Source organism: Polyergus mexicanus, unplaced genomic scaffold, assembly GCF_030449975.1.
Source record: "Polyergus mexicanus isolate NDT 795.1 unplaced genomic scaffold, iyPolMexi1.0 SCAF_6, whole genome shotgun sequence".
Taxonomy (NCBI): domain Eukaryota; kingdom Metazoa; phylum Arthropoda; class Insecta; order Hymenoptera; family Formicidae; genus Polyergus; species Polyergus mexicanus.
The window spans coordinates 2,937,483-2,957,214 of NW_027223326.1; the positions used below are offsets into that span (position 1 = coordinate 2,937,483).

General features: G+C 29.5%; 2 protein-coding genes and 1 long non-coding RNA gene across 3 annotated transcripts; 2 read left to right on the forward strand and 1 right to left on the reverse strand.

Moving 5' to 3' along the window:
- Window positions 1–2,045: 2,045 nt before the first annotated feature.
- On the forward strand, window positions 2,046–6,366 carry LOC138933976 (BTB/POZ domain-containing protein KCTD9). Its single transcript, XM_070297310.1, has 7 exons — window positions 2,046–2,723; window positions 2,971–3,092; window positions 3,280–3,456; window positions 4,891–5,051; window positions 5,145–5,371; window positions 5,464–5,793; window positions 6,026–6,366. The coding sequence occupies exons 1-7, from the start codon at window positions 2,676–2,678 to the stop codon at window positions 6,140–6,142; spliced, it is 1,182 nt and encodes a 393-aa protein (XP_070153411.1). The 5' UTR covers window positions 2,046–2,675; the 3' UTR covers window positions 6,143–6,366.
- A 1,375-nt stretch (window positions 6,367–7,741) lies between these two features.
- LOC138934152 (uncharacterized) lies at window positions 7,742–17,667 on the reverse strand. The gene is made up of 5 exons (XM_070297597.1): window positions 17,460–17,667; window positions 16,956–17,153; window positions 16,358–16,660; window positions 15,596–16,162; window positions 7,742–7,768 (listed from the first exon to the last, which is right to left on the reverse strand). Exons 1-5 carry the CDS (start codon window positions 17,577–17,579, stop codon window positions 7,742–7,744), a joined length of 1,215 nt encoding a protein of 404 aa, XP_070153698.1. The 5' UTR covers window positions 17,580–17,667.
- Window positions 17,668–18,474: 807 nt separating this feature from the next.
- Window positions 18,475–19,311, forward strand: LOC138934412 (uncharacterized). Its single transcript, XR_011447126.1, has 3 exons — window positions 18,475–18,608; window positions 18,964–19,130; window positions 19,224–19,311. It is a non-coding gene; the product is annotated as an uncharacterized lncRNA (long non-coding RNA).
- The last annotated feature ends 421 nt before the right edge of the window (window positions 19,312–19,732 follow it).

Consider the following 19,732-nt stretch of genomic DNA (forward strand, 5'->3'; position numbering starts at 1 on the left):
ATTAATTTGCGTTTTCTTTATGCGTTAATAATTAAGTTTGACTTTAATTATCGTCACGCTCTGTATATGTACATATATCTATTCTAAGAACGCCTATGTAAATAACCCTATGCTAAGATTTACTGATTAAGTTAACTCATGTATTTCGATTGAATCATCAACGATCTTTATCGGTACTCTTTTCCTATTATTGTATGTTGAAAAATTTGCTGTAGAGCTCTTCGGACCGTCTGATCGAGAATTATCATTAAGATGCCGTGTATCGATTATGGTGGTAGGATTTAACCAGTTATTTCGTAACCTACCCGGTATACGAGGCGAGCGGGATGTTCAAGAAAGTAAGCGTTTTATAAACTATATTATTAATTTTGTTTCTCGAACGTTCTAAAGCGAGACGTTACGTGCGAAGCCTTGTTTTCATTCCGTGTTTGCGGTTTCTTCGTATCGTTCGATTCTGACAAACACCTCGTTGTCGATAGCCGATTGGCTCTCGGAATCGAACGATCGAAATTCCTCCTTTTTTGTAGTACCCGTATCAACCAGGACTATTGTACGTGGATCGCAGAGAAGGTTTTTCGTTAAGACACTTCGTCGCAAGTCTTCACCGGGAGCACACCGAACGCCTAACGCTCATAAAGTTATAATTAAACGATAATTCGCGTGTCCGCTCATATCTTGCTGTCGCGTGCGATTACCTAAGACGGTCCGGGAGTTGGTGTCGAAAAGAATAAATACTGTTCAACAAACTAAACCCGGACAAATCAATTACGTCCTATCTCTCCGATCGGCGAAACAAATAAATTCTGTTAATGTGGACGTGTAAATCGAAGGCGCGGCTACAGACGTCAATAGTTGATATGTCACATTCACGGGGTGTTATTTTCTGACGTTTGTATTAATAACATAAATTTATAATATTAACAATATGTATTATGTAATACATATATGAAAATTTGAATAATTAATTTATGAAATTAAATCAAAATTAAAATATTTTATTTATATGTTAATTTCTATTTTATATCTTAAATAGATATAATAACGAACGATTTTCACTTATTTGGATAATTTCTTTCCAAATAAGTGAAAATCGGATATTTATCTGTCTGATTTTCTAAAAATCAGTTCAATATCTGAATTCCCGGTACGGGAGTCTCGTATCAGAAATTAAATTGATAGAAATAATTACGATGTTATTAGCCGCATTTTGCAGGCATTATATACGCTCGTAACAAGAACTTGAATACGGATATAGAAAGTGAATAGTGCGCCGCATAGCTGTAAGCGAATAAACTATACCATTTCAATAAATTATATGAATGCTAAAAGCTGCAGATTCTGTTTGATTTCTACCGCCGATTTGCCATCAAATTGCGCGCGCGCAGATCTTGCTCGATTTTTGCCGACAACCTGATGTCAAGTCATGTTAGTAGATCCTGCTCGATTTCTGCTACCAATTTGACATCATATTGCATTGTGCAGATCCTGCTCGGTTTCTGCTGGCTATCTGCTATAATTAATTCTATGCAAATCCTGCTCGGTTTCTGCTACTGATCTGCTGTCAAATTATGTCAGCAGGTTTTGTAACATTTTTGCTGACATTCTGCTATCATTATCTGATATAACAGACTTTGTATACAATCTGGAATCTTTCTGCTGACAAAAATTTGTAGCAGATGTTTGGCAAAATCTGTTCGAACAGACTTGGCTATCTGGGTACACATACGCGGTGAAAGAGAGACAAAGACGGCGCCAACATCTCTCTTTGTCAAGTGATCAGTGTACTACCACTATCGAAAACATAGAAAAGTGGATGTAGTACGGATATGAACCAAATGACCGACAGTATCGAAAAGTGGATGTAGCACGGACATGAACCATATGGAGATTTGACCGACAGTACTGAAAAGTTGATGTGGGTAAGTATTTCCAATTCCTAAAAGTGGATGCACGGCACTGCTCTACGGTCTAGAAAAAGCGTCTCACGAAAATCGCCGGCATTGCCTCTCTCAGGCTTCTCTCTGGTCTTATGATGAATTAGCCTGGACTCGTACCAGGGGCAAAGTCTGTTGATAAAATCAAAGGAATTTAGCCGGGACTTGAACCAGGGGCAAAGTCTTTCGGTAAAGTCAACGGAGTTTAGCCCAGATTCAAACCAGGGGCAAAATGGATCGGTAAGGGGCAAAGTGTGTTGCATGGAAATGCCATGGTCTCGCCTTCATCCGGGTCTTTGGCTATCTGTTTATTAATCTGTGATGGAGCACTTTTCTGGCGTATTGAAGGAAGCAATCTGGTGCATTACTGCTTTGAATTGTTGGCAACACTGATGAGCATCCAAAGAGAACGCATCCTGAAATTCGGATTTATTTCTTGACAGTTCTATTTTTGAGTCATCTTCGAAATATTTATATAGTTCCGTTACGGCCTTAGTCGAGTACAGACGTGTTCTGACGCGTTACGCGTATGTCCTTTGTTTGAATCTTATTTTTCTGGACCTTCTCCTCTTCTAAGAGGATACTTATTATTATTATTTCCATAAAAAACAATGGTGTACCTAATGCCCAAACAGCAATAGAAGAAGAAGAAGAAGAAGAAGAAGAAGAAATATTTATATAGATTCTGTTAATTGAGTATAGTCTGTTATATAGTTTATTGTATATTAAGATACAATTATTATGAAAAGAGTAATCATTTTCGTTAATGGAACCGATATTAATGGCAAGGTGATGCTCATTAATAGTAAATTATATTTTATTTTCTATTTCCTTTTCTCTCTCTCTCTCTATTTTTTATAACCTAAAAACCTAAATATTTAATTTAATATTTTTGATTATCTCAAATTAAAAAGATTATCTTTTGGAAAAAACCAAACTTGTTTTATATTGATACACTTAAAAATGATATAGCTGTTTGCTAAAAATAATGTAGATATTGTCACATTTTTTACTGCATGTATTTTATTTATAATAGGTATTTGTGGTGACTCATTCATTAAACGAATTATTAGCAGCAGCTAGTGCAAAATTTGAAATAATCGCAAAAAGAATTTTTACATCACAAGGTGGAGAAATTGACGATATCAAGCTAATTAGGTAAGATGCTTATTTATTTCATTATTTTTTTATTATTAAGATATTATATATACTTATAATTCAGATATGTGTCATATTTTTTTGTAGCAGATATATTATGTATATTTTTTAAAATATTTGATATTGTTTTCACACTCATACATACAAACATAAATTATTAAATAATAAATACAATTCCTTTCCACAGAGATGATGACATTCTATATGTTTCAAGTGGAGAAAGTTTTATGCAGGTAAATAAGATATATAGTCATAATCAATTAAATAGGAATTCAGAATGGATTACACTGAATGTCGGAGGGAAATATTTTACTACAACTAGAGACACTTTGACAAAGAAAGAACCTATGAGTATGTTAGCAAGGTATTTTATCTTTTTTAAATTATTACTTAATTATTATCACAAACTTATATGTTGTTTTTTATTATAAATATTTAAAAAATTAAGTATTTTTTTTTATGTGTTTGTTAATTCCTTTGTAGTACTGCAATATCAATTTTCTCTTTTTTTTATACACTTAAGGTATATCTATAATCATATTTTCATAATTACTTTTATTTAAAACTTTTAATGGATTGTACAACCATGGTAATTAAAATTAAGTTGAGAACAAAGTTGAATTAAAATCAAGTTTACAATATCTATATATTTCAATATAATATATTTATTGAAGAATAACACTTAAATTATTTATGGAAAAACATCACAGAATAAGTGTTGAAAAGAATGAGTATAGTTATTGAAACATATTTTTTGACGTTTTTAATAAAAATCTTTTATTGATTACATCATATATTTTTTGAGAGAGGGAGAGAGAGAAGATATAATATACATAAAATTTTGCTAAGTTATAGTAATATATAGTATTTTATATAAACAATTTTTTATTTTATTTTATAACAATGAGTTATATTCTTTGAGCAAATACGTTTCAAACTTACATTTAGTCTAATCATCTAATTGACTGATTAAACTTTGATGCTAAAAATCATTTGTTCTTATTTTTTTACTTGTTTTATTTTTATTTTACTTCTTATTGTTGTCCTGCTTTCAATTTCAACAAATTATTTAAAAAATTTATAAGAAATCTTAGGAAGGTTCACTATTTTATTTGGTATTTGAAGATTTTATTTTATAATTTATTATATACACATATATTGTTAAACTAAGGATAAAAAAATGTTTTGCTAAAAATTACTCCAAAATTATGATAATCTATAGTCAAAAAAAATTGCATTTAAAATGTGTATGAATATAACTATTGTTTGCTACATATATAAATATGACTATTGTTAAAAGTATTAAAGAAGAAAAAATCCATAAAAATATAGAAACTATACTATATATATACATTTTGCAGTATGCTATTGTCAGAGATTACTTTGATAAAAATTATGTAAATCAAACACTCTCATTTTTAGAAATTATGAACTGAGTTATTTTTTATGGATTTTTTCTTCTTTAATACTTTTAACAATAATTATATTCATATATGTAACAGACAACAATAGTTATATTCATATACGTTATATTATAAATTTTTATACATTATTATTTTTTGATAAAATTGTATATAAAGCATTTTTAAAATCGATGTTGATAAGAAACATTTTATTAAAAATATCGTGTCATTAACAAAAATATCCTAAAAATAATCTTTTTTCAGATTTTATTGTAATTTTATTTTTTAATTAAAATTATATTAGATTAAAATGGATGATAAATACATAAAAAATAAAAATAAATGTTTTATAATTGTATTAAAATAATATAATAATAATGTAATGATCTATATAGAATGTTTACAGAAACTGCAAATGCTGAACATGCAATACAGCCAAGTAGGCAAGATCATCATGGAGCATATTTAATTGACAGAAGTCCTACATATTTTGAGCCATTATTAAATTATTTGCGACATGGTCAAGTAATTCTTGATGCGAATATTAATATAGCCGGTATATCTTTTTACATTTAATATAAATATAAATTAATATAAATTAATACAATAAATACTTATTGATTAAAATAAAACAAATATCTTGATTCAGGAGTATTGGCAGAAGCTTCTTTTTATGGTATTGATGGTGCTATTCAAATCCTTACTACAATAGCAGAAAAGGAAGAATTGCAGAAAGAGGGTCTTATATCTCTAACTCGCAAAGATGTACTTAAAGCCATCATGTCAACACCAACTAATGCAGAACTTAGATTCCAGGGAGTTGATTTTGTAAGAGCTGATCTTTCAAAACTAGATCTTAGGAATATTAACTTCAAGGTATATTTATTTTATGTATTGCAGAAGTTAAATCAATCAATAGAATAGAAATGATGTTAGCAAGAAATCATGTTTATATTTATGCATTACAGTATGCTATCATGCATCATTGTAGTCTGGCAGGTGCTAATTTGTCAGGATGTTGTTTTGAGCGTGCTGATTTATCTCATGCTAATTTGCAAGGCGCACAACTTGTATGTGTCAAAATGTCATGTGCGAATTTAGCTGCAGCCAATATGCATTCATGCAATTTTGAAGATCCTGGTGGTCTACCAGCAAACATGGAAGGTGTAAATTTGAAAGGTGCTAATCTTGAGGGTAGTAACATGGCAGCTGTCAACCTCCGAGTAGCCACATTAAAAAATGCTATTCTTAAAAATTGCGTTTTGAGATCTGCTGTTTTAGCTGGTGCTGATTTGGAGGTACAATAATATTACATAATTATGTAATCTTTATTCCTATTAATATATTTTTGTCTCTTTTACTGCTATGTTTATGTGTGTGTGTGTTCGCATGCGTGTGTGTGTATGGTATGAGTGTGTACATACGTACATACATACGTACATACATACGTACATACATACGTACATACATACATACGTACATACATATATACATACATACATATATTATATATATATATACATTTTTTAGTGCTGTGACTTATCTGGCTCTGATCTACAAGATGCAAATTTGCGCGGTGCGAATTTGAAGGATACTGCTTTTGAGTTAATGTTAACGCCACTGCATATGTCTCAAACAATACGATAACAATGAACTATACTGCATATTACTGCAGATTGAATTCTATAATAATGTGATGTTTGATATAATTTATAGTAATTTAAATGAGTAATATTTAATATTTAATTTTGTCATTAAATATAAAAGTAATTATTTTCTGATATAAATATTACTAATTAACATACATTATTATTTTATTTACAAAATTACTGTGTAATAGTTGAAGCGTGAATTAATATGTAAAATCTGATAGTTTAAGTGATTTATGTTAAACTTATATATTAGTTTTTTCATTATAACAAATATTTCAAAGTTATTTACAATATATTTCTATATATATGCATTTTTCATATTTTTGTAATCTGTGAATTATTTATGTAAATATTTTATTATATCATTTTTTTATCCTTGATTTATATCAGTATTAGGATTAAAACCTGCAGCACACGATACGATTTTTCGTACTGATTTTGTTAATTGATTCGTTGTGTGCTGTTTAGCGAAGTATTCTACGTTTTCCAATCATAAGAGTTTTACTAGTTTTGGCTTCGTATGTGCAGATTATCTTACGTGTTGGGTTAATATTTTAGTATTAGATTTCTAGATTTCAACAAAATTCTTCAAGATTCTAAAAATCCTCTAGATAATAGCCAATGATTGCTTATCTAGTCAAGATACGATTCAAGATATTTATTGTGGAAGAATTAATAAAATTTTTTAAATTTTATTAGATTAGGAAATCTGTTAAGCTTGCAGCACACGATATGATTTTTCATACTGATTTTGTTAATTGAGTCGTTGCGTGCTGTTCAGTGAAGTACTCTACGTGTTTCAATCATAAAAGTGCTATTAGTTTTGGCTTCACACGTGCAGATTATCTTACGTGTTGGGTTACAATTTTAGTTATAAGATTTCTAGAGATTTCAACAAAATTCTTCAAGATTAAAAATCCTCTAGATAATAGCCAATGATTGCTTATCTAGTCAAGGTACGATTCAAGATATTAAAGCCTGCGGCATACGGAACGATTTTGCGTACTACATCACATGCGAAATATTTTGCTAGCAATTATAATAACTATGCAACTTGAAATATTATGTGCTGCATGTTGCTGTGCGTGCTAGCATGCTAGTTTTTGGTAATAGGTTCGGTACTATATTTCACTTTTATATATACAATATATAACTTTTATATATATATATATATATATATATATATATACATTTTATATTTCGCTTTTATTTTTATATCTATATTATAAAAAAATTGTTGGTGTTTTATTAGCAAAACCGGATATTAGTATTATTTTTTTTTAAATCTACATATACGTATATAAATTAAAAATAAAAATATAATACAATATATAAAAATATATAAAAATATAATATAAATTACATTTTATATATTCATATAAAGAATTTAATTATAAACCTATATTACAGCAAGTTTTCGTTTTTTTATTTATTTATTTACGTTTTATTTATGTTATCATCTATTTAATGCAGATATTGTTCAAAATGTTGCCCTCTTGCAGCAATGCAAGCATTACATCTAGCACTGACCTCATTAATTGCAGCTAGACATTGTTCTAGTGATATTTGGTAACTGCATCTATCATTCGGTCTCTTAATTGCTCTGTTGAATTGATTGGCACTGTAAAGAATAACATTAAATGTTTACATATGTAAGGAATCTTGAAGCAGAAAGTTTATTCAATGGCAATCAACTCAAGAGAGTAACTGACAATGAGAGTTTAAATTTTTTATTTCGATTTTCTCTAAAATGGAGCAAAAACGAGCAAACCTCTAAAGGACTTCTTGTCTTAGTTTTTCGGTCCCCTACACGCTCTTAAAGTTTTGCCATCTAAAAAGGGGATACTCTGTATACAAACTTTTATTACTTTTAACACGTGTTGCACGATTGGTAGGTAATGACCGGTATTTAGGATTTTTCACATATAAATCGCAATCGATTGTGTCCAATTGAGACATGTTCAAACGATACTCAGGCATCATTTTTCTATTGCAGGATAACATATGTATTTAAAAATTTAATCTAAAATGAATCTTGTTTATCAATTTTTCATTTTGAAGAAGTCATGTTTTTGTTACGAAAACAGGTTCTTGAAAAAGATCGATGGATAACATGAAAAAATTAAAAAGTGTGTTAAATAAAAAAGTTTTTAAATAAAATTTTTTGTAAACTTAATTTGTAGCAAAAAGAGAAAACGTTTTTTAAAAATAAATATTTTAAAATATTTTTTTAGTGAAACTGATATCTGATTTTGGGAATAAAAAAGTTTATTTTATATATATATATATATATATATATATATATATATATATATATATATATATTTTATATTTCGATTTTATTTTTATTTTTATATTATAACAAAATTGTTGGTGTTTACTAGCAAAACCGGATATTAGTATTATTTTTTTTGAAATCTACATATACGTATATAAATTAAAAATAAAAATATAATATATAAAAATTTATAAAAATATAATATATATTACATTTTATATATTCATATAAAGAATTTAATTATAAACCTATATTATAGTTTATATAAAAATCTTATATACAATTTTATATTTCAGTGTAAGTTATTGTTATGTTAAGTTATTGTTTACTTTTTCTATTACTAATCATGTTTTATATTTCTATAAAATAATTTATTTTGTTATATCTGATTTTATATTATTGTACAAAAATATATATTAATATTAATATATTTTTAATGCTATTTATTATTCACTATTATATTATAATTAATAAATAAATAACTTTTATATTTGTTTTTTTTTTTGTAAATTGCATTAACAAGATAATGTCAAACAAGGATTGAGACAATCGTGCTATTTCTCTATCCCGTTGATATGATACACGAAATATCATCGATATTATAGTAATGAAGCGATAAGTTACGAAGTGTAACAGGCACCCTTGTCTTACATCTTGTGTATTTGTTTACTCTGTTACCTATTATTCTACTATTATTAATCAATATACAATATTTAATTGCACGTATAATTTTAACTATAATTTAAACATATATGTGTATATATGTTTATATACAAGTATAAAATTCTCAAAAAATAGGCGCCCGTTAGTCTTGTTGCATTACTGCTTTCTGCCACGAGAGGCCAGAAAGTATTTTCAGGTTGTATCTCGACCGTAAAGCGATACATTAGAATTAGAAGAACAAAGACAGCACGCGATTGTCGCTCCTTATCTAGATTTATCTCTCAACGATCGCATCCGTGTGCTCAACGTATCGGCGTGTGTCTTCATGGATATTACACACATACGCGATGAAAGAGAGACAAAGACGGCGCCAACATCTCTCTTTGTCAAGCAATCAGTGTACTACCACTATCGAAAATATCGAAAAGTGGATGTAGCACGGATATGAACCAAATTACCGACAGTATCGAAAAGTGGATGTAGCAAAGACATGAACCATATGGAGATTTGACCGACAGTATCGAAAAGTTGATGTGGATAAGTATTTCCAATTCCTAAAAGTGGATGCACGGCGCTGCTCTACGGCCTAGAAAAAGCGTTCCACGAAAATCGCCGGCATTGCCTCTCTCAGGCTTCTCTCTGCTAATAATATCCTCACAACACATTAATATCCCGATAAGGTTCCAGTCATCTTAAATTGTAAGATAGTAACATTCCACGGAGATTAATAAACCTGCCATTAACCTCCCAGCAACATGAAAATGTTCGCCCAAATTCATTTTATTAACATTCCAAAGACCTTGCGCGTAACGTTGTATTAATATTCATACAACATACCAGAAACTTTCTAATATTATTTTCAATAAGGAATCCTTGCAAAAAAATATTATATTAACAAAAATCGATTAAATACTGGTGGTTTTCAATAGCTTTCAATCGTTTTTTCAATAATAATTTAATAGTTTAAACTATTTTCTTTAAATATGGAATCTTGCCAAAAATTTAAAAAATTAAATAAAACGAGCTATATTTATTAGTGTATTCTTGGGAATATTAAAATATATATATATATATTTTTCTTTTAATATGGATGATTTAAACTTTTTTAGACATTTATCTGCCCGATTTAAGAAACAATCATCCAATATCTGAATTCTTTATGTTGGGATTGTATCAGTATAATATTGATCTGATTGAAATAATTATATTTTTAATCTTTTGCCAGTTGCTCTTTGCAAGCTTTATATATTTCTCTTGACTGAAATTCAAATACGAGAATGGACGCATCGTGCATTGCGCAGCGGTAAACAAACGAACTAGCGGCTGAATACTATTTTTTTGTAAAGTTTTTGGAATATTGCGCGCAATAACATTTCTTATAAAATATTAAATAAATAATAATTTTGAATATATGGAAACGTGCATACCAAATTCAATTATTAATATTAAACGATATTTCATAGTTTTGTAATATTTTCAGCATACGCGAAAAATGAAATTTTAGCGTGTAAGGTTGTTGAAATATTGAAATAAGGTTCCATTAATCTTCCGACAATATTATAAAGTAAGATTTTATTGTAAGATTAGTGGTATATACCAGTAACATGATCATTAAAATATGTAAGTTTGTAATCTCCCTATAATCTTACTGCAATGTTCGGTGCTGTGAGGGTACATGCATACTAATTTTTAATCTTCGAATTTAAAATTTTTGAAAAAAGGATTTTTTAATCGCAAGCAAGAATATATGTATATGCAAGCTGTATTTTATTATTCATTTTCTATGATAGTGTCAACATTATTTTGTCCTTGTTGTTCTCAATCAAATGTCAAGTGTAAACATAAAAGGCTAATATTGCCAGTAATACTAGTTGTGAACAACAAAATGTAACCACAGTTTAAGAAATTATAGAATTAGCAAAACCATTTGTGATTTATTTTATTTAATCTGTTTGCATTCAAGCCGCGAACGGACCGTACGCGCGACAGAAACACCGGAACCGCCCAGTGATGAGCGCAGAGTACGCGTTACGCGACTTCGTAAAATCGCTGGAAGGCAGACGAACGAGTAACATGCAGAGAAAAAGAGAGATGGTCAAGTGCACACAAAAAAAGATTAAGATTTATTATGGAATAGTTACACAAATCACAATAAGTGAAGCGCGTGGAAACACTCAACAGGCGGTGGCTCTCGTGTTAACGTAACTCACTATCCTTCGGGTGCGAGAGCGACGGCTTCAATACGTATACCAACGTAGTCTGCCCGTTAGTTGCCTGACGGAAATCTTGCGGGGCATCGATTAGATACCCTGACCGGAGTGGAAATCTTGTCCGCGTGATCGGCGGAGATCTTGTCGTGGAGCAGTGGTATCGAACGCGATCGCGACTTTGCCGTCGGCTCCGGATCGTAAGTTCACGGCGCGCCGAGAGAATATGTCACAAAACTACCCAGCGAGAAATGACTCATCGAATTGATGTCGAGTCGACATCGAAAATATATGTCGAAAACTAATTGATATATTCATCGATTTCGATTGATTCATGTTACAATTTTCGATGAATTATCGATTTAGAATGATTCGATTTCGACTCAATATAGAATACTTTTTCCTCATTGCAGCTATATTGAATTAGGTCATTATTAAGTTATCAGAAGGGAGAAAACATAAATTTCTTTTGTGTATTATATACTGGGTGGCCCATTTTGATCCATCCAGTCGAATATCTCAAAAACCAAGCCCGGAAGAGAAAAATGTTTCAAACAAAAGTTGTGTGGCTTCAAGGGAGCCATAAGATGATGACAATGATTTGACCTTGGAAAATCATTTGAAGGTCATATGAAGGTCGACTTTAAAATCTTAAATAGAAACCTCCATTTTTTATTTAGTATTCTTGTAGCTGACATCGAGAGCTTTCCAAAACACTATAATAAAGTATTTTTTTATTAAGTACTTTTTGAGTTATTTTATATTTTAATTTGACATATTTTGATATAAAAAATTAAATATCTCGTAAAATATTTAGTTTTTGATAATTTTACTGTAATACTTCTATGTACAGAATAATGCGACAAATCAATTAGTATAAAAAAAAAATTATTTTTAAGAAAATTATTTACAACGTATTTTTTTAAACAATTATTTGTTTTTTTTGACACTAATTAATTTGTCTTATTATTCTGTACATAGAAGTATTACGGTAAAATGATCGAAAGCTGAATATTTACGAAATATTTTATTTTTTATATCAAAATATGTCAGATTAAAATATAAAATAACTCAAAAAGTATTTAATGAAAAAATACTTTATTATAGTGTTTTGGAAAGCTCTAGATGTCAGCTATAAGAATACTAAATAAAAAATGGGGGTTTCCATTTAAGATTTTAAAGTTGACCTTCATATGACCTTCAAATGACTTTCCAAGGTCAAATCATTGTCACCATCTTATGGCCCCCTTGAAGCCACACAACTTTTGTTTGAAACATTTTTCGATTTAACGCAATGTTTTTGAGATATTTGAGTGGGTCCTTTAAAATGGGAGACCCTGTATGTATTATATGCAAATATAAAATTTTCAAAAAATGCTCGTTATTCTTATTGTTTTCTGCCACGAGCCACGAGAAGCCAGAAACCATTTTCATGTCGTATCTCGACCGTAAAATGATACATTAAAAGAACAAGAACAGCACGCGATTATCGCTCCTTGTTTGACATTATCTCTCAACAATTGCATCCGTGTATGCATCGATGTTTGTACCTTCATGTTTCTACCCACATACGCGATGAAAGAGAGACAAAGGTTGCGTTCCGAAAGCACGCTTACGCGCTGAAAGCGTGTTCTATCTTTGTTATTTATGGAAAGCTGAACAAGGACAAAGCTTGTTCCTAGTGCTAAAAGCATGCTGCTGGAACGCAGCCATCGACAACGCTATCATCTTTCTTTGTCAAGCGATCAGTGTACTACCAGTATCGACAATATCGAAAAGTGGATGTAGCACGGACATGAACCAAAACCGACAGTATCGAAAAGTGGATGTAGCACGGACATGAACCAATCAGTTGTTTTATCATGGCTCCAAAAGTGGATGTGGCTTTGCAGTTCTAGGCGGCGTAAAATGGATGTAAGCTACGACCTAGCGTCTTAAGCCTATCGCACAATGCAAAGGTACGGGCAATAGGAACAGGGAATAACCATAGACTTCTATATAATACTAGACTAATTTCTGCGAATACATAGCCCCGAAAAGTATATACACAACACATGCGCACACATGATTCCTACTTAGATCACGCATGTTTACTTCTCATACGTGATACATATTGTTGCGTCCCTGCGGGTCGTCTGTGACCGTTATTCCTCCCTTACGGAAAAATACACTAAACTTTGATGGTTAACAATCAAATTTGAGTGTTAACACTCAAATTTGTGAATAAGTTGAATGTTTGTCATCAAAGTTGAAGGTTAACATTTAAATTTAAGTGTAGATTGAGTGTTAACCATCAAAGTATGATATAAATTGTGGTTTAACTTTCAATGATGAGTATAGGTTAAAGGTTGACCCTCATCGTAGGGTGTTGTTTGGTGTTAACCTTCAATGTTTAGTGTCGATTTGATCAGTGTTATGATAATTCCCTCATCGTTGGGTGTCGTTTAGGTATTTTCCAGCAAGGTAGACAGATGACACATAGTGTACACAATATCACATGAGTGGCTGTCAAATGAAGAAATTTAAAATTCCATTTGATAGCCAATCGTGTGATACTGTGTATTAACACTGTTTCATCTGCCTTGTTGGAAAACACCCATTGTGTTAATTTTCTTTAAGTATCGATTGACGGCCGTCATTGATGTCGAATATCGATTAGTAGCTGATGTATATATAATTGCACATAATTGACTAATACAATAATTGTAATAATATATAATACAAAATAAAACTAAAACCTAACAAGTAATAACTTTAAATTCATTTAATAATTTTTAAAAAATATTTATATTAATTTTTAACATACCCATAATTAAAATTGAGATTTGAATGTTATTAATTTGTAAATACTAATTGTAAATATAATTATATTAATTATAATTAATTATATTATATTTCGAAAGGATTATAATATTATTATTATATGAATTGAGGGTAATTTTTGAACAAATAATAAATACAGAATTAGTTGCTTCTACTGACGAATTCATGTTATTTATTATGTATATTTTATACATATTTTGTAAATTTCACACTTTTTTTAAATAATAGCTTTGTGCAATATTTTTAAATAATATAAACATTACAATATAAGCATACATATATATATAATATAAACATAAAAAATATAACATAAAACATACATGGTGATTGAATCAATCAGTTTCTTTATTATTTACCAAGGGCATTATATAATTTGTTGTATCATTATCGCCAGGTAAGAGAATACATTTATTAGTAATCTGTTCTGGTTTACAGGTTAAAATATTATTTGTTATTTCCACAGCATAACAATAACTAGCTGATGAGATATTATAATGCGAGCATAATATTATATCTTCTAATATTTCAATCGAATTACCAACAACTACAAATGCAGTAGCACCAGTTTCTAAAATAACTGAAATAATTGATTTAATCGTCATTAATTCACCTAATTCTGTTTGTATTATACTATTATTCCGTTTATACATTCTGTTGTAAGAATTGCTATGATAAGTGATACCATTGTATATGAATCGCTGATACGATTTCCCATTATTGTTCTCAATCCTTTCGTTAATCAAAGCTTGTATGGAAATTTTTTCAACTAAATTTAAGAGTATGTTTTTTCCAGTACCAATAATTTTCACAATATCATTATTAGCATTTCGCGCTTGACCGTATTTACTTTTATTATGACCTAACATATGATTAAATAATTTTTTCCCTTCTTGATTGCAATTTCTTTTATTAAATGTGTCGCGTTATATTTTATGTTTTGCAATCTTAAATAAAATTTACAAATCTGTTTCAAAACAAATTGTGAACTGTGTAACATTTTCCTCAATACATAATTATAACTCTCAAAAGGAAATGCTGACCAAGCCCATAAAGCACCAAAATATTTAATTGATTTTGGTATATGTAGTAATAGATGAACATTATATTTCATACATTCTGCACCATATAGTAAGCGAATTCGTTCAACAAATATTTGAAGTGCTCTTTCAGCTTGTACATAATCTTCGTTTGTTATTTTTTCGCATAAAAACTTATATATTGCAAAAACTAGAAGCGACCAATGTTTATAATAAGGTTTTGAAAGTACATTTTTTAAACATGGCATAGAATAATAAAGAAGGAAATTTTTTAATTCGGAAGCTTTCCAAACTTTAATATCATTGATTGATCTTGGTGTCCGTGTTATTTCACTTGGTGGTCGGATTGAAGTTAATTTTTTGTCAAAAATATCCTTTTTTGTACCAATATACGAAGGATTATGACAATTTGTAAACCAAACGATAATAAAGGATTTTACCACACCTAGAAGTATGGAATGCATATATTCCGGAGGAAATGATTGTATAATATCAAAACCAGGTACAAACATTAAATGAGACATGCCTTTTACACCACGAACAACCTTTTTTTTTCTAACCGCTTTTTGAGAATCTTTTAAATGTTGATTCTTTGTTCTTGCTTTACCTTTTTCCAAATATACACGAGCGTAACCATTTCCTACTTTCACTCTATCACCTGGACATAGGCAAAATGAACAGCCAAATTTACCATTAAATTGATGTACATTCTGAAGTGCACATCGTGCAACTGAATCAACAGGTGCAACAATTGTATGTACTCTAACATGAACAGGTGCATCTAAACCAGGGGGCAAACAATGAAAACCATTTTCATGTAAATCTTTTAAGTCATCTACGAACGGTTTCAAAAATAAATCCATTACGGGTTTTTTTGCTGAACACCAGATACTTGAAAGTAAGATGTTTTCTTTACGTAGACAATACGGTAATTCATTGATTGCCACTTGGATTGGACACATGGATACTTTTGAAGATTTGAAAGTATCCACTCTGTCAGAATTCCACTGAAGAGTTATATCACAATCTCTAATAACTCCATTTCTATGCAGTCTTCGATATGATTCCCCACTAGTTATATCTGAAAGTATACTAGACTGTTCTGCACAACTTCTTTGCAATTTATAAAAAAGCGGTCCTGATAATAAATTACGTAATTGATCTTTTAACGGTAAATGTACAAAATAATGCCCACCACGTACTAAATCAATTCTCATATACCATGTATTACAAGACGTACAATTAATATGAGTCATTTGTTCAAAATTTAATTCCACAAAACATTCCGGACAATAGAAAATTGTTTTCATGTTTGCGATTTTCGGAAATTTTTTTAAGAATAAGTGCCGAGAAAAATTTAGTGTAATTGGAAGATGACAATTTATTAAATTTAGAAGATCATCAAATGCTAGATCTGTTAAGCCATGACGGATTATAAAGCTCATGATAAGGAGATCACTTTCATCTTGGGTTAATGGACAGTTTTCATAAATCGGTTGCCTCATCTGCAAAGAAATTGTTTTCTAAAATTATCTACAAAATTCCATTCTGATTAGCAAAATGTAATTAGAGATGTTATATGAAATTTTAATAAAATATATGAAATATTTCATACATAAAAACACATGTAGTTTAAATTAAAAGTATATCATAATATAATATCATATAATTTCATACATTAATTGCTTTAAAGGAAATGTTAAAATTAACACAAAGTACAAAAATTCGGTTTTTCTAACACAAAAAAATTAGCAGTAATATAGTAAACATAATTTATACTGAGAGTAATCCAATTCTTACTTCTTCATTATTGCCATCTTCACCATGTGCATCATCAAAAATATTTTCTTCATCATTGGCATTATTAACTTGGTTGTTATAGATTTCATCATCGCTACTGTTATTTTCATCTATTGAGGAATGCTCATTAATTTCTTCAAACTGTTGAAGCGCTTCATCGTGCATGCCAATTATATTCTCTACTGCATTATTTTCTTCCTGCAATAAATATATAGTCAAATTATTAGATACTTACATAATTTGTTGAAAATATACACTGTTTAGACAAAAACAAAGCCGAATAAAAACATTTCATAAAAAGTAACTAAATGCGGATAAACAAACTTTTTGATTGACTTTTGAAATAATTTGTTAGCAAATATTGTGCTATATTTTACAAAAAGATTTCTTATATGTTATATAAATTAAAACATTTCTTATATGTTATATATATAAAATAAATATCCATGTTGAGGTTGTTTTATATATATAATTTTATAATCCTATTATTTTTTATAAGTATACCTGATTATTGAAAATCAATTCAGCTTGTATTTCGTTCCTTCGTCGAGATTGAATAGTTGTTGCTGGAACTTCTTCTCTTGCATCTTGAAGATATTTTCTATATGGTCCTCTACTATTCATAACAATTCGTAAATATGAAAAACGCGGAATAACTTATAACTTGCAATACAACTTGCAATAACTGTTCATTGCGTAGCTAATACACCTGTTTGTTTGCCACTTTTAGCGTTTGTATATTTTATAATAACGATCCGGTTTTCAGTTTTCACTATTCACCAACAAACACGTGATCGGGACACAAATTAAAGCAACACAAACGGCCATGATATTGACGTAAAATTTCGTCGTCGCACTTTATTGTTAACCATTCCCTGAATTCCACAGCGATACTATAATTTTTATTGACGAACTCGACAAGCAAACAATCATCATTATTCATTATGTACAAATAACAATGAAATCTCAAACATAAAGAAAACCGACAAAAACTTGCAAAATAATTTCATGCCAACTATCGAGAGATACCGAGTATTGCCGAGCAGTGTTGTTACATGAGCCCCCTTTTTTGCGCACATGCGTCGAATCCGATATCAGTAAAATGCTTCGATCGAGTGAAAAAGGGTTCCTTATAGCCTTTGTTTTATCGTTTGTAAAAATTTTATTTTTTTTCTTATGGTTTTTGATTTTTCATTTGTAATAACTTTAATTTTAAATATATAACTTTTTATTACTCGAAGCATTTTACTGATACTGGATTTGTCGTACGTGCACAAAAAAGGGGCCCATCTAACAACATTGCTCGACAGTACTCGGTACTTCGGTAGTCGGCATCGTGCAATTGTTTTGGAAGTTCTTCTCGGTTCTTTATATAGTTGAGATTTCATCGTTATTTGTATATAATGAATAACAATGATTGTTTGCTCGTCGAATTCGTCAATGAAAATAATAGTATCGCTGTGGGATTTAGAGAATGGTTAACAATAAAGTACAACGATGAAATGTTACAAGAACTAGTAAATAAAGGAAACTCTGTTCAAATATCATGGCCCTCTTGTGAAATTAAGAGTGCGATGAAAATGAAAAAAATCATTAAAACGTTAACAGAAAAAGATTGGAATACGACGGTAATCAAAATTCTTGCATTTGGAGGTATATATATATGCAATACATACATTTATATAATGCATATGCATACATTTATATAATCAAATATAAATTTTTACCAAATAGAAATTAACTTATAAAATCTCTGTAAAATAAAAGTTACTTATATAGCAACTAAAATCTTATAATTAATAAGGGCTCCGATGTTCGCATTAATGAATCGAGTATATCACACTGCATGCGAGTAAGCAAGCCGACGCGGACGAGTGAGTGAGCGAGTGAGCGCGTTCAAGAATATTTGATGAGGCCTACTTATTATTAGAAAATTTACAATATAACCAAATTTGCTCATGTAACTGCAATAATAACATCGATACTCGGTGAACATTGTTTTTTCTAGAATGGACAGATATGCATCGACAGTTATTAGAAATACAGAAATTTAATATTAAAAATCCATGTAAGGGTGATAGAAAGAAATTGATGAAAAAATCATTTACTGATGACCATGAGTCTGATGATGATGAATATAACCAATGTACTAAAAAACGAAAAACTGAATTGAAAGTAAATATAATGATTAAATGTCAATGTTATTATAAATCATTCGTATACTTATATTAGTATATTCATATTTTTATATATTCTCGATCTTTACAGATTAACAAACGATCTAAAATGAAAGCTGGAGCGTTGATACAACAAAATATGTTGCCTAATCTAAAAAAACAAACATCTTATATAAAAAATGTAAATAAATGTATTTTACTATCTTTTATCTGCATGCTGCAAACTTGCGATATTTGTGCAATTTATGGTCACATACGATCATCGCTTGATCACATAGATTCACGAATCAATGCATTAAAATAACAAAGCATTCAATGTGATTATTATATTCATTCATTTTATTTGTGCTTACTATATTCATTCTATTATATATATATTTTATATATAATTATATATGAGCATATTTCATATATATTTATATATAATTATATATAATTATATATAATTATATATAAATATATATGAAATATGCTCATATATAATTATATATAAAATATATATATAATTGTATAAAATTATATATAAATATATATAATCTCATATACGGTTATATATGACAATATATTACATCATACAGGATTATATATAACTATATATAC

Bases quoted from the DNA above. Each gene is read 5' to 3' on its own strand.
- LOC138934152 (XM_070297597.1), bottom strand. From the start codon at position 17,579: ATGAATAGTAGAGGACCATATAGAAAATATCTTCAAGATGCAAGAGAA. The intron at 16,163-16,357 runs GTACGTGGTGGG...ATAACTCTTCAG, and splicing joins GGTATATGAGAATTGATTTA to TGGAATTCTGACAGAGTGGA. The intron at 7,769-15,595 runs GTAAAATCCTTT...TATTCTTTACAG, and splicing joins ATTCCATACTTCTAGGTGTG to TGCCAATCAATTCAACAGAG.
- LOC138933976 (XM_070297310.1), top strand. From the start codon at position 2,676: ATGAAAAGAGTAATCATTTTCGTTAATGGAACCGATATTAATGGCAAG. The intron at 3,093-3,279 runs GTAAGATGCTTA...TCCTTTCCACAG, and splicing joins GACGATATCAAGCTAATTAG to AGATGATGACATTCTATATG. The intron at 5,372-5,463 runs GTATATTTATTT...TATGCATTACAG, and splicing joins TTAGGAATATTAACTTCAAG to TATGCTATCATGCATCATTG.